The sequence below is a fragment of the Hydractinia symbiolongicarpus genome, chromosome 11, assembly GCF_029227915.1.
Source record: "Hydractinia symbiolongicarpus strain clone_291-10 chromosome 11, HSymV2.1, whole genome shotgun sequence".
Taxonomy (NCBI): Eukaryota; Metazoa; Cnidaria; class Hydrozoa; order Anthoathecata; family Hydractiniidae; genus Hydractinia; species Hydractinia symbiolongicarpus.
Genome location: NC_079885.1, coordinates 12,897,766 through 12,921,447, shown reverse-complemented (window position 1 = coordinate 12,921,447; position 23,682 = coordinate 12,897,766). Strand labels below are relative to the sequence as shown.

The 23,682-nt window shown below is 39.1% G+C and overlaps 2 protein-coding genes across 3 annotated transcripts in view; both read left to right on the top strand.

Moving 5' to 3' along the window:
- The first annotated feature begins 2,653 nt into the window (after positions 1-2,653).
- Positions 2,654-3,154, top strand: LOC130613449 (uncharacterized). Its single transcript, XM_057434792.1, has one exon. The coding sequence runs from the start codon at positions 2,654-2,656 to the stop codon at positions 3,152-3,154; it is 501 nt and encodes a 166-aa protein (XP_057290775.1).
- Positions 3,155-10,294: 7,140 nt separating this feature from the next.
- Positions 10,295-23,682, top strand: part of LOC130614562 (uncharacterized) — a 35,106-nt gene continuing 21,718 nt past the window's right edge. For both annotated transcript variants that reach the window (XM_057435987.1, XM_057435986.1), the window contains exon 1: positions 10,295-10,725. In XM_057435987.1, coding sequence (XP_057291970.1) covers positions 10,427-10,725 — 299 coding nt within the window. In that variant the 5' untranslated portion in view covers positions 10,295-10,426. The remainder of the gene's footprint in view (positions 10,726-23,682) is intronic.

Below are 23,682 nucleotides of genomic sequence, written 5' to 3'. Positions count from 1 at the left end.
CAATTCATTCATAAGTTTCTGGACCGCTGCCTTACTGACTTTGTGTGGTGTAGTATAGTCGGTAAACCCCATAGCCTGTAGACGTTTCACACCCAACACCTTCCGGATCACGCCAACGGTTAAATGTACCATCCTGATTTGTGAGCTCTTTACCATCGTAAAGAAGCTGGTTCCCGTCGACCCTAAATTTGTCGTACATTTTAGCGATTGGCTTTCCCAGCTTCCCACTAAGAGCTTCGTAAAGGCTATCAACTTTCGATCTTAGTAGCTCCTGCCTTGCCGTGAGCTGTTGTTGTCGCGTCGTTGTACCTCCCAAAGGTGTTGCGGGCGTAGTGCTTAGTCCAGGAATATCCTTGGGTCGAAGGATCTCACTCTCGCTACTAAACTCCTCAGGCTCGTCTGAAATGTCTTCCTCTGGCGTAAAGTCATCTCCTTCATATATTGGATTAATCGGCATTTATTCAACCTATAAATAAACATGTACGGAAAGAAGTTAGATCCGCATAAGGAATTAAAGGCAATGCTTGCCATGAAAGGCAAGAAACAGCGTGTCAAGGTGAGCCATGTCCCCTCAACAATCAACCAGAACGAAGACTTGTACGTTGATGTACCAAACATGGGTCAGAATGATGTAATTTTCCCAGGCTCTCTCAAACTCCTCTTTGACCTGGAGCTTACTGGTACTAACACGAAACACACGATCGTTTAGAATATCGGGAAGGCCCTAGTACAGAACCTTCGTATAACACTCAATGGGAATGAAATCCAGAACATCGCCGATTACAATATACTCGGGGTGTATAGGGACTTGTGGCTCCCAAAATTTGAGCGCGAGAACAACCTAATTCTTGAAGGCATAAATCCCAACGATGGTACAATCCGCGCCCTACAATTCAAAGCTAGTGACCATGTTGGAAATGATGAAAAAAAAAGCGATCGTGGCAGCTTACGGCAACACCTTTTGCATCCCTATCGGCAAATTTTTGAACTCACGAGGGATCTGCCCTTCTACCAAGCAGGCTTACACGATAGGCTCCAGTTTGTAATACATTTTGCACCCTATTATTATTAATATTATTATTAATCGACATATATTTCAAGCATCCACAAATTACAATGGTTCTTAATGCTGAAATGTGTAAATACTAAATGTATGTGCAAACGTAAATATAAATTCAATCAGTAATAAAAACAAAATGAACATGAGCAAAAAAAGCATAGACGAAGCAGTCAAATAATCATATGAAAGTCTTGAACTTTGAAAACGTATTGAACGGCATTAGGATATGAACCATTATAATTTTGCACCCTATGACCAAGTCATCAAAGATGCTGGTACGGCTGCTGCTGGAAGCAAGGCAGCTAAGCCCGCTGATAGTGGGTATAAGATCACCAACATCTGCTTCGAATTTGATAAAGTGACAAACGAGGGTCTCGCGAGTGCTATGATGTCACGCTACAGCCGTCTCGCCCCGCCGTACGAGCGTGTACTCCGCAGCAAGGTCATAACGATGAAAAAAGCTGATACCAGCTATAATCTCCAGATCGACATTCCTGCCAAGAGCTTGAAGGGCGTCTTACTACTATTCGTAGACCCTGAGAAAGTGAAATCTTATGCTGGCGCTAACGAGGCCTTATACAACCCCAAGATCGAAAAAATCGCGATTGCAGTGGAAGGTGAGCCTAACGAACTATATTCACACGAGATGTTGCCGAAAGATCAAGTTGTTGAACTCTTTGGGAGCCATGAATCGGAAGTGACGATTGGGCAGTTCATGACTGAGCGCTATGCGTTGTTCATTGATTTCAGAGCGACACCCGATCACAGCCTACACGGTAGTGGAAGGCCATTACAGAGGTTGTCAGACGGTATCACTTTGCACATGACGAAGAAAGCTGACAGAACTGGGGATATACGCTGCTACGTGTACTTGCTCCAAGATGCGCAGTTGAACATCTTTGATGGCAGATTTCATAGCGTAGAATATTAAAATACACATACATGGCAACTATTGGTGTACTCGTAGCAGCTGCTGCTATCAACGTGCTCGCGTTTAGCGGTTCAAATTTCCTCTTCAGTAAACTCGGTGGGCATGGTGAAGAGGAGCGCAAAAGGCACGATAAAGCTATTGAACAATTACAAGAAGCTCAAGAACAGTGGGTGCGGGATCGTCAAGCGAAGATCGATTGTTATAACAAGCAGCGAGAGATTAGGCGTCAAGCTGGCAAAAGTTTGAAAGAGCTTGATGAGGGTATGAGAGAATATTTTATCGCGACGATCGAAAAAGCTCCCAAACTCTCCGACTACTATATATTCAGCAAACAACAACAAGACGGTGAGCTGACGTTCATTATTGGATCTTTGGCACCTTTGGGTTTCGCGGTGTACAAGTATATGTAAGGAATGTTTTTGACATGTATAATAAACATTTCAAAAGTAAAGCATGTTGTTACCCCTGAAGAAGCCAAAAAGCTAAGCCAAATCTACTACACCCTGGAACATCTCTGGACTTGACGGAAAGCCATTAAACTACTCGCCGAGCAGAGTGGTCTCTCTAAGAAACGTATTACTCACCGGCTGACTCGACAACTCTTATGGCTCAGACATATCAAAGGCCCCAAACGCATCAACTACCCACATTTCACTATTACAATGCCTAATGAAATGCACCAATTCGACTTACTCTACATGCCACACGAGAAAGTGTATGGAAACACGTACAAGTATATACTTACAGGCATCGACGTGGCTTCGAGGTATAAGGTAGCGAGACCCTTGAGAACGAAAAAAGCTAGTGAAGTCGCTGACATGCTCACTGATATTTACAAAGCCGGACCCCTCAAATATCCGAGTATATTCCAGTGTGACAACGGCAGTGAGTTCAAGTCGGACGTGAGTAAGCTGCTAGAGACCAAGGGTGTCGAGATAAAACGTGCAACCAACAAATACCACCATACTTTCACGGCGTTCGTGGAGTCCTATAACAAGGCGCTCGCCGAGAGGCTCTTCAAACCCCAAGATGCGCAAGAGTTGGTCATTGATGAACAGAGTAGTACATGGGTTAAACGTTTGTGTACTATCGTCAAGGGGTTGAACAACACCAAGACCGCGATGACCGACATGAAACCTTCAAAAGCCATCAAGCTGTATTAAGTCCCGCTTATGAAAAGTGAGCACTGCCCCGATGAAAAGTCTCTACCCGATGACGGCTTATACTTGTACTTGCTGCAACCTGGGGAAGAGCACGGTGATGCTAAATGACGCGCGACAGACGCATGGTGGAGCAAAAAGACATATAGACTCGACCGTATTGTGACAGGTACGAGGTTGTTATACTATCTGGCAGATAGGCCCGATCGAAGCTTCGTGGCTGAGGAGTTGATGCTAGTACCCGAGGGAGTTGAAGTACCTCCGGAGCATGTTAAAAGAGTGGTAAGTTTCTCGATTAGGATGACCGTTTCACCAGTTCACCCACTGCGGGGGAAGCGAGTTGATATGTGTCGGTGGCACCGACACATATCAATTTTGACCTTCCGTAAGGGAGGGGTTTAGAGCCCCTCCCCCTACAAGCGTGATCCGTGGCGTGGTTCCGTCGCTAAAACTGTATCTGGATGAAGGGGATGGATTCCGTCCCCATTAACCATCTTTTCCATAACGTCCCTATATCGTATTATATACCTGCTGAAGACATGCTAAAGAATGGTAAATTTCTCGAGTCCTAGGGCCATTTCATCAAGTTCCCCGCTACGGGGGACTTGCTCAGTTGATACTTATAGACGTAGTTTTTGTGACTCACAAGAGTCACAAAATCTCATATATTGCTTATATTATATCGATGTCAAACATTCCCTCGAACAGCTCACGCGTATCATCATCAGGCGGACTCAGCCTTAGGTCTGCCACACCTTAGAAGAAGGCAATAAACACCTGGTTCCGTCAGTAAAACCGTGTCTGGATTCGGCGGTGGTGGACCACCGCCAGTTCCATCACATTTTTAACGTCTTTATATCGTATTATATACTTGTTGGGAACATGGGTCCTAACCGCCCTCTTGCCATTGTCATTATCTGTATACCCAACGGCTCTAACAACATCGCATTTCCCTAGGAATTTGGTTGGGTGTGGACAGAATGTCCAAGGCACCGTCCAATGTTACGAAAGAATCATGAGGATTTTTCGCCTTGCCAAGGGTGTATGCAGTACATACACCTACTTCATGACCTGAAATGGTCCTAATATTTCATCATATACTGGATCATGATAAGAGCCAGCGACGAGACGATTAAAGCGATTCGGTTGTTGTATTTACCTCTCAGATTCATCCTATACAGCTCCAAATTTCTTTCCTCGAGATCTGCTTCCAAGTCCTCGATTGTTTCCTCCAATTTCCGGATCTCTTCCTCTCGTGATTTTTCGACATATTTTTCGACAAGACATATTTATTTAGTTGAAAAGTCGAGGCGAAATGCTTAAATTTCTGGGGTGCTCCAGTCATATCTCCGCCTATGCATGTCTGATCAGTTGTACCCGAGGTAGGTCTTATTCCAGCTGATGGTGGAACAGAGGATGACAACGTTGAAGAAATGGTGCTTGTACTCGTTCTCCAGGAGATCGAGTACACGCTGTGTTTTCCCGCACGAGGTAAGCCCAGTAAAAATCGCTGTATGAGGTTCTTTTGCTATGTCCAGAGTCATATTTATTCTATCTGTCTTGGGCAGACAGAAACCTTGTGGGGTGCTTACTTCTTCGGGACTATACTCGCTGGAATATACCCTTTGGAGACGGCCATCTCACGGCGTCCCTGTCCGGCTGTGAAGTATGCCACCATTTTCATCACGCCGCTTGTATCCAACTTGGCCGAAGGACTCGAGATCCCAAGGAACCTCTTGCCAACCATAGCGTAAGCTAGGTCCACAACTGTTTCATATAGAACGTCATTTATCTCTTTCTGCAGGGGTGTAACGTTTGAACTCATGTTTATATTATAGATTATATCATCTTGAAAAATTCGATATCAAGCTTGGCTTGAGGCTTTGAAGGTTGACGCTGCTCTAGTGCACGTGGGATATCTGCAGGCTGTTGAGCCGCTACGGGCTGCTTGCAGAAAATGTAATATGCCCCATCTACAGAGGCAAGTATAGCAATGATACTTCCACAAATGTATACACTGCCGGACTGTACAGAACTCACTCCAGAAGAGGTTTTGGCTGTAGATTCTACAGCACCCTCTTTTTGCTTCAGATCTTCCTTTCTCTTCTTCATCAGTGCCGCCAACTTGTGACCTTGCACGACTCTCCCTGGGTGCATTACTGGCTTTGTTATGACTGTTACTTCTTGTGGTTGAACTTCGCTCATTTCTTATACACCGTAAGACGTATAAGAATCACTTCACTCTGGCCTTCAAACCGCCGGCGTATCTTATCTTATTCAAATGTGGAACCCTCATTAAATTACATGCTTGTGGTGGAAATCGATCAGCCGCTGGTGTCAAAGTCACTAGACCGCGTGCGTAACAGTCTCCGTAAACAGTGCACCAGTCCATATACCGCGCTCGTACTCTGATTTTGCACAGGACCTCATTGTTTGATCTGTCAACTATTTCACGATTGCCCATGTGTATATTTGATAGACTGTTTCCCATTGTTTTGCTGTTCTTCATCATTTCGTTCTTCAACTACCTTGGACGTTGAGAGCTGTGTATGATTAATGGTATGCGCAGCAATAAGCAGAGGTATCAATAGCTTACCGAAAGCGGAATATACCAGTATCCCAAGTCAGCCAGAGAGTCCTTGATGATGAGGTAAGCTTCGATATCTTGTCTCAGGGCCTCGGGACTATCGATAGACACCATGTTACTGACAGCTTTGGTGTACATGCTTATCGCGTGGGCTGATAGTCCCTTGGCAGTCTTTGAGCCCTTTTCCTGAGTCTCGCGATGAACGAACACAGTGTGTATCTTGTCGATCACCTCAGGTGATGCTTTGTCAAGGAAGGCTTCTGTCTTCGGTTGGAGGTGCTGTTTACCTTGACGTATTGCATCCTTTAAAGCCTGACGCTTGTCTATAAGTTTTTCACGTTGCTCAAGCGCTTCTGCCGGGGTATCAACAACATCGAAAATTTCAGCTAATTTAGACATCTTTATTATTAGTCGTTTGTATCTCAAATAACCGAAGATGATCAAGACGTATGGGAGGAGTATAGCTATCAGTAACAATGCTTCTATCATTTATTTGCCGCTAAACGATAATGACCTCTGGCGAGCGTTGTGATGACCTTCCCGCTTAATTCATCCTTCATTAGACCTACCACCTTTTTGTTTTTGCCGATGGAGAGAGGTCTGTTGTCATCCTTGCTATAGGCACTCGTATCGAAACGTGCCTCTACATCATCGGCAATATCACGGTAAAAGTCCTCCGTTCTGATGTGGTACACGAATGAATCCGTGTCCATATAGCAGATCCGCAGCTTACTGCCGTACTTGGGCTGCATATAGTCGTAGTGAAACTCGTACATGACGGTTTTTGACTGATCTAAAATAGCTTGACCAATATACACGGGCTTATTCATCTTGATTTCTGTCCTACCCATTTCAACACCCATGAGGTTCTCGCTAAAGTAGTTCCCACCTCTGAAGTTTGGTCGCATGACGAGCTTCGTATAGGCAGCTTCATTCGTGACTAGCTTGATATTCCGATGATTACGGATATTCTCCATGGTTTTCCCAAAGACCGAGAGATTCATCAGCTTATAAAAGTCCTTCTCAAAGTCGTTCTTGGCGGCAGTTCTCAGCCTCGTGTTATGGTCTATATAGTCACGGAGCCAAGGCTTTTGGTTAAACTGGATGACTCTATGCACTTTCCTGAGCTTGAGCCCGTGTTTCAGGGCTTGATGAAGTCCCGATGTGTACCACGTATTTCCGCTTATATTCGAGATTTGGGAATAGTTTCTCGACCCTGTGAACCACCTTGCGCTCCGGCAGGAAAAGCAGCTCGTTGTGCTTGTCGTGCAGCTTTTTAGGATAGTTGATATCAACCTCCAAGATGTAGCCGTGCTTGTTGTCAGCGACGAGCTTATCGATCGGCTTCTCGGTAAAGGCCTCAAAGTTCGACAGCCATTTGAACCCGTGCGTAGGCAGGTCTTGACGCATGGCCCAGCCATAGAGATTGTTGGCGTCAAGGTACTGCAAGTATGACGACTCAACCTTCGGATCGTATTGATCCCCCATGTACTTGTTGTTGGCTTTGGCGTATCTGTGCACAGCTTGAGTTACACCACCTTGAATACCTTTTTCAAACATCAGGAGCATGTCGGGATCCGTAACGAGCTCCAGCTTGATCTCGATGTACTTCAACGCCGCTTTCCATGCCAGGCCTGGTGCGCTGTAGAAGTGGGCAGGGTCGAGCTTGTAATTCTCCAAGCACACTCCTCGAAAGCTCTCGAATACGTCTGCTAGTAGCAGGACGTCTGTAGTGAGGTACATATCGTGGTAGTCGCCCATGGTAGTCTCGGAGTCCTTCGGAGTGATGGAATTCCAGACTTTTTGAGCGTGTTCGTAGTCGTTTTCGCTGATCCCTTTCATATTCAACTTGCTATAGAAGGCCTCCTTGGGAGGTAGCTCCGTCTCCTTGAATCGTGGCCAGCTACCATGTACTCGTAGGGATAGACGCCTTTTCGAAGCATCAGCCTGAAGAAATCATCCCCGGAGATGAACCTTGCCATGGCTGGTACGTTTGCATTTACCTGCTCCATGTCTAGCTGCTTCGTAGTACTCGAGCCGCAAGCCTCGCACCATAAGATGCTGATATTTCATACCCGCAGCGTTTGTACCGATGAGGTTGCTTGCCAATTTCTCCAAGCTTGATACCATGAGTCGACAGCTGTCGATGAATCTGATCTCGATCTTCTTATACGTTTCACCATCATCGTGCCCCATGCCTTTGTGGTTCTCGGGGTCACCAAATGGTTTCATGCAGATGTGACATGTCTTTGCCGCTTCGTGCTCTCTTTGTAACACCTCCGTTAGGGGAAGCATGTCATGCTGTGGGAAGGTAGCGTAGAGCCGCTTTACCTCATCCTCCAGGTGTTGTACGAACATCTTCACACAGTCCTTACCGCGGTATCTCTGCAAGGGATATGATATATCACCATAGGCGAAGGTACTATATGTACACCAGCCACATGGTACATGCTTGTTCAGCTTTTTCGTCTTGGTCTCCTTCGCATTCTCTTTCATTGGGATCAACAGGCTCTCAAAATCCGCATAGACGGCGAATGGTACCTTGAACTGCTGCTGACCATCCTTGTAGTACAGCCATATTTCCTTTTCGCTTGGCATCTTGATCTTGACCGTTTCGTCATCCCTCCAGTAGGTATAGTGCTTGTCTCTCGACTCAACCGTTGTAAAGGCCTGCAGAAAGTTCATACAGAAGTGCATCTTTGCATGATTTTTTGATGTCTCACTACCCAGGAGCCGTGAGAGATTTGTGATGGCTATATAATGACTCTTTTTATCGTCCGTGAGGAGTAGCAGATTAACCTGTTTATCGCGCCCGTTGTGTGTCGATCGGCGCAGGATATAGAAAGTCTTCCCCGTCACGTACAAGACGTTCACTGCGATGTCAGGTTGTTCTTCTCAAACTTGGATATATCCTTGATGCTTGTTGGAAACTCGATACCCTGCCAGGTATACTGTTCCGTATAGGGTCTCAGCTTGGTCACGCGTTCTGGATGATCACCGATATCCCCATGATGTAGAGCGGCTATTATGCTCCATTTGAAGCACTCCTCATCCTTGTTCGCGGGGTTAATGATAGCTTTTTTGGTGGCTATCCACTTGGGTACTTTGATATATGAGGAACCCCTTGTTAGTCGTAGCTTATGGAAGTCCACGTCGAGATGCATGATTCGACCGATGCTAAAACCGCTATTCGGCAGCGCTGGGTTCTCCACATGCGTTTTGACTTGGGCAAACATCGGGTCTAGCACCCAGCATTATTCAGCATTATTCCCGTTAGTCGCTATTACGCATGCGTGGGATTTTATCGGATTTCCCGGAATTGTCGGATTCGGGGAATTCAGGATTTGTTGTTGTTTACGTTGTTGTTGTTTACGTTGTTGTTGTTGTTGTTGTTTATGTTGTCGTCGTCGACTGTCTCAGAACGAACATTTTCCTATCTCTGGTTGTGGTTGCTGTTAGCAACCTCGGCTAAAAAATAAAAGTAGCGAAATTCAATCAGTTGCAACAAAATTTTTAAATAGTTTTCTATGCTAGCTACACCTTTTACTGTAATAGCTTTAGCAAAAGTCTGAAGTTTATTGATAAGACAACAGTCTCATTTTTGTATTTTTGTCTGGCTTTAGAAAATGTTTTGAAACTGAGAATAAATTTTACAAATTTTATGATAATTTATACCGTGAAACAAAATTGCTGAGTGGTTGTTCTAGCAGGCAGCGGTAACAACGGGCTTTTGCCTGTGTATTTAAACCGACGTTACGATAAAGTATTGGGAAAAGTGTATTACACCTATACGGACGTGCTACACGACTTACCTGTACTAAACACTTGACTCAGTGTCATTCATGTTCAAGTTTTGAACTTTCATGGAGACTTATTCCGCAAAATATATAAAAAATTGGCGGACTGTTTCTGCCATGACGGGGTAACCACAGGTTGTAAATTGTATTGTTATTTATGCTAAAGTTTTAAAAATATATTAAACCTGAAACACCATAATGCTGTACGCGCCTCACTTGAATTACGATATGCTGCATGCCTGTACTAAAGTGCTCCATCTGGATGTAGGTCACAGTTTACGGCTCTTAATAAGTGCTTAACCTGGGGTTCTCCGACGGGTCAAACAGTTACTTGTGGCTTAATCCGGCGTTTCGACGCCGGGTCCAACGGCTAGTACTTAAAAATAATGCATTCAAGATTGCAGAAAGTTATTAGTAGTTTTTTTCCCGTGTTTGTTACCAGCGATACTGAGCGTCAGTTTTCAATCACTTTATTTGAATTTGAACAATTGAAAACAGACAGTCCAAGTTAGCCTGCGTAGAATAAGATAGATTGTATGGGCAAACACGAACAAGCAAATAATAAATCCATTGTTTTTCTCAACTCGATGTCGATTTCTTTAACGCATGGGTAAATATTTATATAAAATCAATGCCGAACGTTTTGTTTATTTTTTCGAATGAACCAACCATTCAGTGTAAAGATTCGACACGCTTAAACAAACTTTTTTGTAACGGCTGAATGCACACATATAGTCGCATGTATCATGCGGTTTTTAACTTCAAACTAATTAATCACATATTTGAAATGGAATTCGTTTGTATTGAAAATTGAAGTAAACAACGAGGGAGAAAATACACTCAACAATACTCTTTATTTATACTGAGATATGGTTATTATATAAATTTGACATGGCCAAAACTTTGATTAATTCGGCTTTAAGCTGTTTGTACATCGTAGCTGCGATTGTGTGCAGCATCTCGGAAAAAGATTTTAACAACCAAGCCTTGCGTATTCATAATGGCTATCGAAAATTACATTTAGCATCGCCTTTGAAACTCGATAAGACACTAATCTTGAAAGCGCAAGCACTTGTGAAAACCGCAGTAAAAAAGAAGGGATTTGGTGAAGTGATGGCGGGCGAAAACGTGTATCAAGTTTGCGCCACTTTTAATGTATCATTAACGCCCAAACAAATTTCTAAAGCATGGTAAGTTTTTTAACGAGGGTGAAAGTTCTTTGGTTTGTTCGTTTGTTTGCTTGTTTATGTGAAACAAGAAATAAGAACGGATTGGCATCTATTACCATAACATTATTTTCTTGCTCTCTAAAATGTAGTGTTTCCAAGACTATGCTTAAAGCCGAATCTCCACTGGACGATATTCGCGACGATGTTTGTGAGGAATAGTGGAAACCAATTCAACTTTTCGTCATGACGAAAATCGCGACCAATCAAATTCGAATATTGATGATTTACGTCGTAAGAATCGTCCCGTGGAGATTCGCCTTTATAGAGAACATCTGCTAATCTTCTAAAAAGGTGTTTGCCGATGCTTACTCACACTAACATGGGTTAATTTTTGAGTAGCTATATTTTTTAACTTGTTTTCACTTTCTCACCCAATTGAGAAAGTGAAAACAAAAATTAACTCACGAAATTAAACCAAACCTACTCACATTAAGCCACGGTAATCAATGGATTTGAAAAATTTAGTTTGAAAGCTTCAGTTGTGTATGTTTTTTACGTCGCTGTAAATGTGAGTTTGTCGCAGAGCAAAGAAAATTTGTCAGCCTTAAAGTAACAATATATCCAGTGCTGTTGATAAGACAACAAAGCACAAAATGAAGCCAGTGGAATAAAGTGGTAAAATCACAGCCTTCCTCCTGAAGCTCGACAACTAAACGATAATATTCAACGAGATTTTATATTTCCATAAAAATACTTTCTTTTTCCATCAAAATACTTCCGACCTAAAATTTTTTTTCTTCAGCATTTCCACACTCTTTATATCTTAAGGGTACAAATCTTGGCGAGTATTTAATTTCGCGTATGGGCAATATGGTATATTTCGCGGGTATTTAATTTTGCGGATCAACATGATCTTTTTCATCTCCCCATTCAGATCCAGAATCGTATTCCCTATCGTTAACGAAGCTTCCAATCAGATAATTTGACACTTCGAAGTTCGAAGCATCAGTTGTGTTGGGGTGATATCATCAGCGGAGATATTTGCTGAAATGGATCTAAAAAGGGTAGTTATTTAGTTGCCATCTTGATTGCATCACAAATTCCAGCTGTTTTCCATCCATTGATAACGATCGCTCTTTCTTCTACGATTCAGCCATTTTGCATGTAAAGATGATTTGAAACTGTAAGTTACGTCTTCCAGTTTACGACTGAGTTTTACGCCTGTATGACATACAGTGACCATTCACTGTAAGATCTGATGGTTAGAATATGTGCGTCATATTGGCTGGCAGCTTGCACAGAAAGATGTTATGATCTTAAGTAAAACCTTACTTGTCATTTGCCCACAGAATACATCCATAATAAGGAGAGCTAATTGTAGAAATTTCGATTTTATGACTCCAAATGGTGCAATGTTTTCATCAATGATTTTGAAAAATCCAATGGTGTGGCTTTAGTGTTTTGCATTAATAATCAATAAAAATGAATCTGGGAATTTGTATCTCGCCAAACTCTGTTTAGTTTTTCCACCGTATATCAACTGCAGATTTAAAAACTCGCCGTCAAGGCTGATCGTAAATGTAGCAGAAATACTTTTGTTATCTGATGAGCCAGCGATAGGAACAGATTTGGAGTTCTTCTTTGCAAGTGTATGCCTTGCTGACGGTATATACTTCAAAGGGGTCTGATCAAGATTGAGAATTAAACTAGCTGGAATTTCATGTTGCTCAACAATCTCGAATTTCATGTAAGTATAACAGCTCGCACTCTTTTATTGCACCTGATGAAATTTCAATTTTACTAACCCTAACAAGCTTTTGTGCCAGAGTCAAGATCGGATATGATCAAGGTCGCACTAAGGTTTTCTCGCAATTAAATCTTTCGCAGTTGCAAATGCAACTGCCGTTAACATCAATCCATCTCGATTACTTTAAAGGAAGAAGCTTTTGCAGAAGAAACTTTTGCGAGTTCGCAATTTTACAACGCAATTATAACATATAAATACAATGATTTCAATGCCTTTAGCTTCATTTTCATTTTCCACTACGTTTCGCACTCGTGGTTTGAAAAAATCTTTGATGTTAGGAAGAGTAGCGTGTTTAGACTGCTTTTTCTTTTTAGTTTTAGGCACTCCCTCAGTAGATCTTCCATTGCTTTTTCTTGTGCTTATGTCACCCGTAGCAGCCTAGTTAACTAAGCTTTCTTCTTCGAGTTGATAAAATGAGTTTCTCTCAAACAAAAGCTTAGACGCGAACGAATGACTCAGTGGAAACCCCGAGTTTAAATTGAACAATGTGACTTATCGCTTCGGAGGCCATTTTATTTTATCTGTGAGTTGTCAGATTTGGCCAAGCTTGGTAAAAGCTTGGTCAAATCTGACTCTGGTAAAAACTTTGTAGAATACTAATGTTTGTTAGGGTGAGTGAAACCACTTGCTGAGATATTCGGGATGAAAAGGGCTTTCTCTGATAATAATCACGTGAGCAGAGAACAATAGAATTAGCTAATCAAAAAGCGCGGCCAGATTTTGGCCGCAGAAAAATTGTTTCAGACCCAGCGTAATTTTTCCCACTTTAACTACTCCGATTTCCCGGTGGTAAGAAAAATTACGCTGGGTCTCCTGGCTACACCCGTAGCTGCATACTCTAAAAACGAACCCAAGATCTCTTCATTTTGAGGTTCAGCATAAAAGTCAATCAGCAAAAGTTTATATTGATCCAAGACCATTTGGTTTTTAATGGTGGCAGGCATTGTAATTGTAACTTCACAGGCTATTTCAAGTCCCCCTTGTACCAGCGGAGAGCGCCGATAATTGGTAGTTGTCAAGACTGTGACTTTAGCACCTCGATTCAAAATGAACTTGGTAATTCTGGAGATTTCTCTAAGCACGTGTCCGACAATTTTTCCACTCTTGTTTTCTTCTGTTTTTATTGCAAAATAATCAAACGCATTATTAACTTAGTGGTCACAATTCAACGACTCTCTTTGTTTTGGAGACCACACTTTTTGGTAGTGTTGGAATGCCCTCATCGCCGTTGAAAACTTTAACACTTTTTCCTATACTTGATGCATGTTGCGGCAACTTGCATCAAGTACCGGAATTAAGCGTGCTTCTCTTCATGAAACACAAAAAAATAATGTCTGTTTATATTGTGAAATGAATAGCCAGACGACGTTCAATTTCTTTGTCAATTTCAAGGAGGAAGAGAGCTTTTAAATCCGGGGGTGTTGTGTTTTTTACAAATTTGTTATTGTTTTAAGGTTTTTTTATTTCTTTATTTTTTTAAATTTTGCTTTATAACAGAAATTATGTCATCAAATATTTCTTGTAACTTTGCAACAAAAATGGGACAAATTTATAGATGATGAACAATATACCCCCGAATATGAAACAGTGACCATGATTATATGTAGTGAGAAGTAAAAACACAAAACACAATATCTCTTCTTCGAAAGAAAAAGAAAGCTTTAATTGTAAAACAACAAAATGAGCCACCTGATTATGATGATAACCTTTCCTAACAGAAAGGTATGTACGACTTTGTTTGAGTAAATTTTGTAAAACTTGGATTGTGATTTTTTTTTGAATTATAAATTTACAGCCCTTCAGTTTTTTATAATTTTTTTATTTTATATATTTTTTTTCAGAACAAGATATGGCACAAATACGATCAGGGACTGGCCTTGGAGCTATCGATGTTCAGACTATCATCAACGAAACAGAAAATTTGAAAGGTCGAGGGAGATACAACCAATGGATGGAGAAAGCAGATATGAGATTGGTGAATACGTTTATTTAAGCGTATGGGATTCGTTAAAAGAATGAAGACGTCTTTGAAAGTTGACATTCCAGACGGCGCAAGACGAGAGATTGAATATTTATTCTATTAGATAATAATAGAATAAATATTCAAATATAATTTATTTAACAAATAGAAAAATATAATATACCGCACCCCATGATAATCAACATTGATCAGACTCCTTTAAAGTACGTTTCCACTGCAAATTACACTCTTGCCGAGAAGGGATTAAAAACCGTAACATTAGAAGGTGGAAATGATGAAAGAACAATAACTGGAACATTTCGTATCACTTTCACAAATAAATTTTTGCCAATTCAATTAATTTACGGTGGTAAGACCGACCAAAGTTTACCTCATTTCAAATTTCCTGAGGAATTTAGTACAAGTGTTAACCCCACACATTATTCCAGCACGGAAGAATCTTTAAAGCTAATTGAAGAAGTCTTGGTACCGTATTTCAAAAAAGAGTGACAATCACTTGGTTTATATCCTTCTCACAAAGGTTTACTTATAATAGATGTATTCACTGACCAGATGACATCAGACGTTCTTAAAGCTTTGAAAATAGCAACATATGTGTTGTGAACGTGCCAGCCCACATGACAAAATTTTATCAGCCGTTGGATTTAACAGTCAATGGACATGCAAAACGTTTTTTAAAGAAAAAAATTAGCATTTGGTATGCTGGGCAAATCACGAGGCAGTTAAACAAAGGTGTAAGAATCGATGAAGTAGATGTCAAGTTTCATTTGACAAATCTTAAACCCCTTCACGCCCAATGGGTTGTCGATTTTTACAATGAAATGACTTCAAGTAAAGGTAAAAGATCATTGGTAGTGGGTGGAGAGCAGCTGGTATTTCTGATGCGATTCGACTCGGGACAAAGAATCTCCCTCCAATTGAAACTTTCCATGAAATTGACCCTTTGTTAGAAAATAACTTACTAGAAGCCCGACTAGTAGAAGCCGCATGTGATTTACCTATCGAAGAAAAGCAGCTTGGATACCCTCAGAGAAGAAAAAGAAGATCCTTAAGTTCTTTTTAAAAACTGTTTGTATTTCTTGTTTGTATTTGTTTATAATTAGTATTTGACTAACAGAAGAAAGTGATGGACATGAATAAAAACAGTTTTCTTTTTGAATCATTGAAAAAAATTTTTTACATTGCCTTATTCGCGAAAGTTAATTCTCGCGAAATATAGCCAAATGGGTCATTCTGGGAAAGTTTCTTCCTTTAAAGTACGTGTAGCAATTAAACACTTTCTTATCGTCTCATCTAATGACCCTAATAGCAATGGCCTTCCTCGTGGATGCACAACTAACTCGCGGAATCACGTTTCTTCTAAGACGCTATTGTTAGCTCTTGCCTGTATAGTTTAGCAAATCCGCTTGCTGTTTTTTTATTGAAATTCTTCTCTTTTGTTTTGAATTTTCTCGCAGCAGCTGCATAGCCATCCTATGCGTTATATATACCAATTGGATATCTTTCCACGTTCGTCCAACGTTGCTACAGCTTTCTCATATTACTTTTTGCAGACTTGACGGTATCAGTCGCAGCTGCATGATCAACAGAACCAAGACATGGATCTGTTACAGTAGGTAAAACGCTTCTCGAAGAAAGATCCAATTAAAAAATACTGTGTGTAAGAACGCTAAATTACAAATTTTGCAACTTCAAAAGTAAGAAAATGTATCATTTTTTATCTTGTTGAGTTTATTGATTTTTTCTTCTGAGTTCTGCTCCAGGAGAGTTCTTTGATTTTTTTTCCTTTTCCTTTTTTCTTTCTTCAAGTTTTGTTAAAGCTCGCATAAATGACATTGCTCGTACAAAGTACAACAAAAAATGCAATGAAACGATGCACTCACACAAACTTGTCGGTTGATTTATTCGATGTAAAAAAACATCACTCTCCTCTGTTTCTTGAAATAACGGAACAAACATCATTCGTGAGAATTTATATTATTGTACAATGAAGGGTGAAAATTTAAATGTCAGTTTCGAATCGGTGTGTATTATTATGTACCATTCTAAATTCGGTCTTAATAAAATTCAAAGTTGGAAAAAAATGGCATTCAACAAGACATTCAAATTTTCTGCGGCTGTACGAGGCTTTTATCATTAAAGACATACTTTGAATCCGCTACAAAAACGAACATCTCCAGTGTTCGCCTGAACGAGATAATATTTTTGACCGATTTGCAATAAATCATTATTCCAAATATTTATACAGGATATAGCCACTTTAGTGTTGCAAATACTCCTATAAACGTGGGTCCTGTGTTTTGAATGTATACATTAGGTATACACCGGTATTGCCCACCCAATCTCCCTCACATGGTATAGGTTGACCCGTAGCTGTGCTGAAGACACTTGCTAAACATGCCCGCGCTGTGGACCGAACCACGAACCTTGTGATTGCGAAGCAAACTCTATAACCACAAGGCCACGCGCCAAAGTTTGTAAGATGAAAAGTGTCACGCTGATTGGCCACTTGCCCAATGAAATTTCTAGAGTGAAGAAATTTTTGATTGCCTTGGTGCGAATGTAGAGTCAAATTATCTACCACTCTTCATAGAAGATCACCTCTAGTTCAGGGTGGACATAAAACTCCATGTAAAGTCTCGGAAAGTTTACCTAGAACCTGCGACAATCTCCTTGTTATGGAGAAGTTGTATTCACGAATTATATGTAGAACCAAAAAATGAAGAAACTCTTTGATCATACCTCGAACCTGTCACCGAAATAATGGTAATGGTGTTGGAAACAAAGGCAAGGAAGGAAAAAAAAGAAAAAAGTTATCAATGTGGAAGAGAGGTCAAGGCCACAACCTGACATAAGGATCATTCTCAGAAATAACCAAGTTGCACCTATAAAAAAAAACTAAAGTTTACGAGATTGATACAATGACTAATTTGAATAATTTCTGTGGGTATTTAATATCGCAGATATAGGCCAAATCCGCGAAATTTTCTCTCCGCGAAAATTTGTACCCCAAGGGTACTTTCATTTTATCATGGATCACTTTTTTGCAGGACACAAAGCATGTGCATCTAATGAAGCTGTTGTTTTTAAGTCATTCCTCCACCCACACAACATCCTTTCTCCATATACGATGCTCCGAATCCTCCGCTGGAGAGTAGGGACGTAATCTAAAAACATAATCAGAACGATCACTTTTAAACTTGATGTTTGCATGAGAATATAACGTAATCTGAGCGCGAACCATGAATATTTGATAAGATCTGAATTAACCCATTGGATGACCTATAATTAGAACCTAGCTTACTTAAAGACATTACGAAAATCGGACACCTTTAAAGCAAACGCTTCCAACGCATCACTATAGTTCCGTGTCGAATAGAATGTTTGTTAGGTTTTATTGGATGGGATCGAATTTTGGTTTTAAAGAAATGTTTCGGATGAATGTTACAGATTTCGAGTTTATTCTGTCTCAAATATCAGATTTGATTTCACCACAAGAAAAATTCGGAGCGGAACAAATCCAATAAGTTGTGAAGAATAATGTTAGTCAAAAGCCCTAATTCAGTCATCTTTTATCGTCCAGCTTCTTTCGCCGACTGTGTTCTGAAAAATAGACAAATATTGATGCGAAAATAATATTATTGGTTCATTCTACTTATTAAAATTTCCACGGAACAAATACGTCTTCGTTTCGTCTACGCTTGTCGTTCTTGCTTTTGTTTATTTGGAAAAAAAGTCTAGTTTCTTTTCAGTGAGCGTCTTGCATTTGACTGGTGTAGTAGTTTCGTTGGTTTTAGTTTCAGTTTTGTTCATTTTCTTAAAATAGTCTCTAGTTTTAGAAGCACGGATAACTAAAATCAGTGCCCTGTCCACTCTTGGTATTCTTCGAAATCTCTCGTCCATACCGTACCCAAAGGCTGTTGATCTTTAGAAGCATGTTGCAATACCTGTATATACTGTTACATCAATTATGTCGCAATGAACAATAAATGTCGCATAGCAAACAATAAACGTCGCATCATTAGTAACAGTAGAAAAATAAATTTCCACACTTAATGTCGCAACTAATAATAAATGTCGCAAAATTTTTGTTAAAATTCCTTTTACTTATTGAATTGCTTAATTATTAATGTATGTAAGTGCTATTAATGAAAATTAAAAAGGGGACGAGGATGAGGATATGGCAAAAAAACGTTATAAAAGAAACGATGTAAAAAGGGAAAATGTTGCACAGTGGTGATAAAAAGGATATGCCGGAACGAAGTGAGGAAGGTGAAATAATAGAAAATAGAAAGGGTAAAATGGCCGAAGAGAGAGTTGGGACAGAAGAGAACAAAGGGAAACATGTGAGGCAATGTAAAGATGATGAAGGTTTTATATACAGTGACGAACTTTTTAATAGAGTGATTAGAAAAACTAGCAAAGATCTACTTTGAGAATGTCAAGAACGAATTACCTGATACAATGAGAATGAGGGCCAGGTAATTAATTGAAGTGAGCGGTGGTCAAATTTTGATGCATGCAAAATACAGACAGAAAACATGTTGGACACAGCCATGTTAACCTATGGTTGATATGTCATATTGTCTATCAAATTACGTAGGTTTTGGCCCTAGCGAAGTGCTTGCAGGGACAAATTTTGATACATTCCCACAGAGCTTAAGGCATTTGCTAGGGAAAAAAATGCAGCACGCACAGAGAATTAGTTACTTGTTTCTTTGTATTCTCACTTTTTAAACTGGTACGATATATAAATTTCGCAATAATTTGGAGGAAGGATACTCAGTACTCACATAAGAGTGTATATTATCAAGCTTCAAGACCTAAACTTGGTTATTAATTGCTTCAAGCTGCAGCTAGCTACACTCATTATAAAAAGTTTGCAGTCAAAAGAGAAAGAAACCTTATGTTTGGTAGCTAGTTACATCGCAAGTTTTTACAAGTTTATACTATTGTCTTAAAAATACCACAGTGTTGATCAAAGAAGAAGTAACAACCAGTGTAGGAGATCACACAACAAACAAGTTGGAAAAAATTTTTATTGCATAGCATAGCTAGCATGTCATAAAAGATTTATATAGCTACTGGCACGGCAAAAATTATGTAGCTCATTATAAAAATACCTATAATTTAAAAAAACAATTCTAAAAGTTTTTATTTTGTGTTTGCTAGAAACTAGACAGGGCTAGGCTACCTACATTTTTTATACGCAAATTGGAAGATATAGCTAATATAGCTAATATATACAATAATAATTTGAAAGTCAAAGGCTGTCATATAATATCATTTAATCGTGTATTTTATATTCGGTCGATTTCATCTGTGCTCTTTTTATATAGCTATCTAGCTATACTTTGTAAATAAATTCTTTACTAAATGCTCCACCACGTTAATCCATATGAAACTTTCTGGTATAGCCATAGTTTACTTTAGAAAAACTTGCCTTTTAAGTCTTTCCAGCTATAATTTTTTATTTCTTCTTGCCAAAGTGAACTGTTTTTGATAGGATAGTGTATTTTTTAACCAGTACTTTATTCTTCACAACACAACATGTATGGTACACGTACAGCTAGTTAGCTGCTAAAGCCAACAGCAACAATGTGTTTCCTCGCCTCTCTGTAAAAGCCAATAAGTGTTCTTCGTTAGCATAAGAGAATTCTTTAAGGTTTAAATAGTTAGTTTTCTGCTAGCCAAGCTGCTAATTTTATGCTAGCTCTTTTTTATGATATCTAAGTTCTATTATTATTCCAGCTAAGTCGGTAGTATGCTAGCTAGCTTTAAATGTGAGTGAGGCTAAGAAGGGGTTCATTACATGAAAATATTAACACAAGTTACGTTTGAGGCGTTTTGTATCTGAGGAAAAGGCACATGATATTAGTAAGGGTGACCTGTGGATCACGTGGATAAAATCTGTATGCTGACTTGTGGAAATGAGACATAAAACTCCATATAGCTAGCAACACCGCAATTTCCATCAGAGGCGCTCTGTATCTGAGAAAAGGTCGCGTGATATTATTAAAAGTTTTTTATGGATCACATGACTAAACACTGTGAGCCGACTTGGTTTCAGCTGGAAACAGTACAGACAAAGTAAGTCGATCGACCGATTTTCACTGAACATTACGAAGAAAGTATTAGTAATAGTCAAAATTATGTAAAAAAATGCGGACATTTCACGTACTAAGAAAAAACGCGGAAATTCGTTACGCTCTTGATATATTTATGGGAACGAGGAAAATAGCTTCGCTTGCTCTGCAATAAGATACGAACCTTGGCAAATTTTGTTGTGCGTGTATCTTTCATCGCTTAAATCCCAACTCAATACAAGATATACAATTATTGCAAGTCAGTAAACAAACTTTATCATCCACCCGTGTATGAAAATTGCTCCGTCGTACAATTTTAGATATTTATTTGGCAATTAAAAACAATTCAATTTATCCTAAAGAATCTTAACGAAAAAGAGCGGCGGTAAAAAATTTGTAGATAGATAGGTAGATAGATAGATAGATAGAGACATGGCGGCAAGGCTGGACATTGCTAGATTTGTGTCCAGGCTAAAGCCTCGGAAAATATCTATTTTCTCGCAAGCCAACGAAGATGCTTCATTTTAATCTTTGCCAATTTAATGACCAATGTGAACAGAGTTTGTGTACTCTTCGTGTGGCCAGAACATTCTGTGTACGGCCATGAATAAAATGGTCGTTGTAGCTTTATTGATTTAGCTTGAAAGCCAAACACTCTTCTTTAAATTTGTGTATTTTATTGGGTAAGAATTATTTTATATATAATTGAGAAAATTGTGCTGCCAAGCTAGCTATCTCAATTGTTGGTGCTGACTTGGGCCTGCCTCTTTTTATAGTCGTGAAGTTACTTAGCTATCGAGCTAGCTAGCTAGCTAGCCAGCTAACTGCATAAGATATATAGTGCCTGCTTTGATTAAAGTGCCTTTTTTCTTTAAGGAGCTAGCAACAAAAAACCTTTGTCCTGCGAAATATTTTCATGGCTGTGGACATCCAACTCCTGTTCTTATGGGAAAAAGGGGCTACTTCTATTAGATGAAAAGATATATATTCGCACAGATTTTTTTTTTGCAGAAAAGTTGTCGAAACCTGACAACAGTTTATTATTACTTGAACCGAACAGTCAGGGTAAACTGATTAGCCTGTAACAGAATATGTAGTTAGACGATGCAGGATTATTAGACGCTACGCTTAGTATAATTAGCCGTTAAAAGCTTCTTTGTGTTCTTTACAGCTGGCTAACTGCATATTTTTCATGTTCTTTCTTGAAATCGGAATAGTGTTGTTATTTAGTAATACGACATATTGCTAAATACAGTAAAATTAACTTTTTTGCACAATGGTTTCTTGTTTCTTTTTTTGGTTTCAACTGAAGCACAACTTTATGTGGGTCTATATAAATATAGAGGGCTATGGCAAAATTGATAACGAAGAAAAGTGTGGATATTCAAGTAAAAAAAAATATATTGAATAAGTAGTTGTATGAGTGGCTAATTATACTGTACGCACTGTATATACAGTGGACTATTACTAGAACCCCTATAACCCGAATCTCTCTTTAACTCAAACGTTTTTTTTTTATCTCTTTGGGTATTTCCTCGCTATAACTCCAGTGTCGCAACATGTATCTAGAACTTTATATGACACAAGCCGTTTTTGCATTATTTTGGCTCTGTAAACATAATTAAAGTCTTAACTGATTCGATTGTTTCATATCTACATATGTGAAAGGTCTTAAATGATTCAAATGCCATTCGAACAAAACATAAACACGATTCTTTGGTATTAAGGTTTTACAATCATGGCGTCTATTGCTGGGACAAAACGTAAAGCAGAAAAGGGAAAAATCACGCTTAATTTGCCATTTATACAAAATTTATACAAAAACTTGGAAAAACGTCCAACACTCTATTACCCCAACCTCTCTATAACATGAACGGTTTCCGATTCCCTGTGGCTGTTCGAGGCATAGAGAGTCCACTGTATAATTATTCTGCATAGATAAATAGATGATCTGTATATTTTATATGGCTAGCCTCACATATATCCAGGGATATACCCTTTCTATTTTTTTCAGGAGAGGCCATGGCTTAGATGGGGAGTCCTAGGAGTCTTTAATGCTCATTAAAAATTGATTTTTAGAAATCTCAGAAAAAGAACCATCGATTTATCAAATCCGCAAGTTTAATAATTGTGTGTTTACCATTTTTTGCTTCAACTTGTTGAATTCAATTTGTCAATTTAAATTTCAGAAGTTAGATATTTTCAACTTTTTGGATTTATCGAACGAAACATGACCAATCAGTTTTCTCAAAAAGTTTCCCCTGAAAGAAATTTTAATTCGAGAATTCGAATCAAAAAAGGATAATAAACAATCAAATTTTTTGAATTCAATAATCGATTTCAACAAAATAAATCCTGTTTTGTCCACAGCTTTCAAAATCATGTATTGTCTGCTTAATATGTTACTTGTTTAAAAAGCTATCAAAAGCCAGCTTGAATAAATTTATATACATATATTTATATGTATAATATATAATATACGTTGTGCATGACATGGCATTGATTTGTATCCTTTTAATAAATTCCCTTTTCAAAGAGGCAAAGAGAGGTTAAAGAGGCAATAATTAAACAAATTGATGTTAATTCAGTTTATGGCAAAATTTTATTCTTGTTTCTCATTTTTATAACATTCTTTCTTTTTCAGATCAGCGGTTATCAAAGAATGCACAACCAGCATTTTCAAAAAATTTTCAACAAGAGAGTAAATTGTGAAGGCCTAAATACTGAAATATTCAAATGCTTATTTGAATATTTGAAAACCTCCTTATAAAAGACATACTAAAACTTTTCTCAGGAACGAAAGGCATGAACTCGGTTCAAGATACCACTTTACACTACCCCTTGAACTGACTCCCAAAATGGATTGTTTTACATTTTTGCTCAATTTTTCTTCAACCTCTTTAGTACATTTTATTAGCTAGTTTTATGACCTTTTTAATGAAAGATAAAATTTCAATATCTTATCTTCTTTCTCCTCCTAAAGGCAGGTCTCCTGACACATTTTACGCGGTAGATTTCATTATGTCTTGACACTTCAGAGCAGGTTTTTGAAGTAATAGAAACCAATTTTGAGAATAACCTTATGTGGCAGACACCTTTCTAAA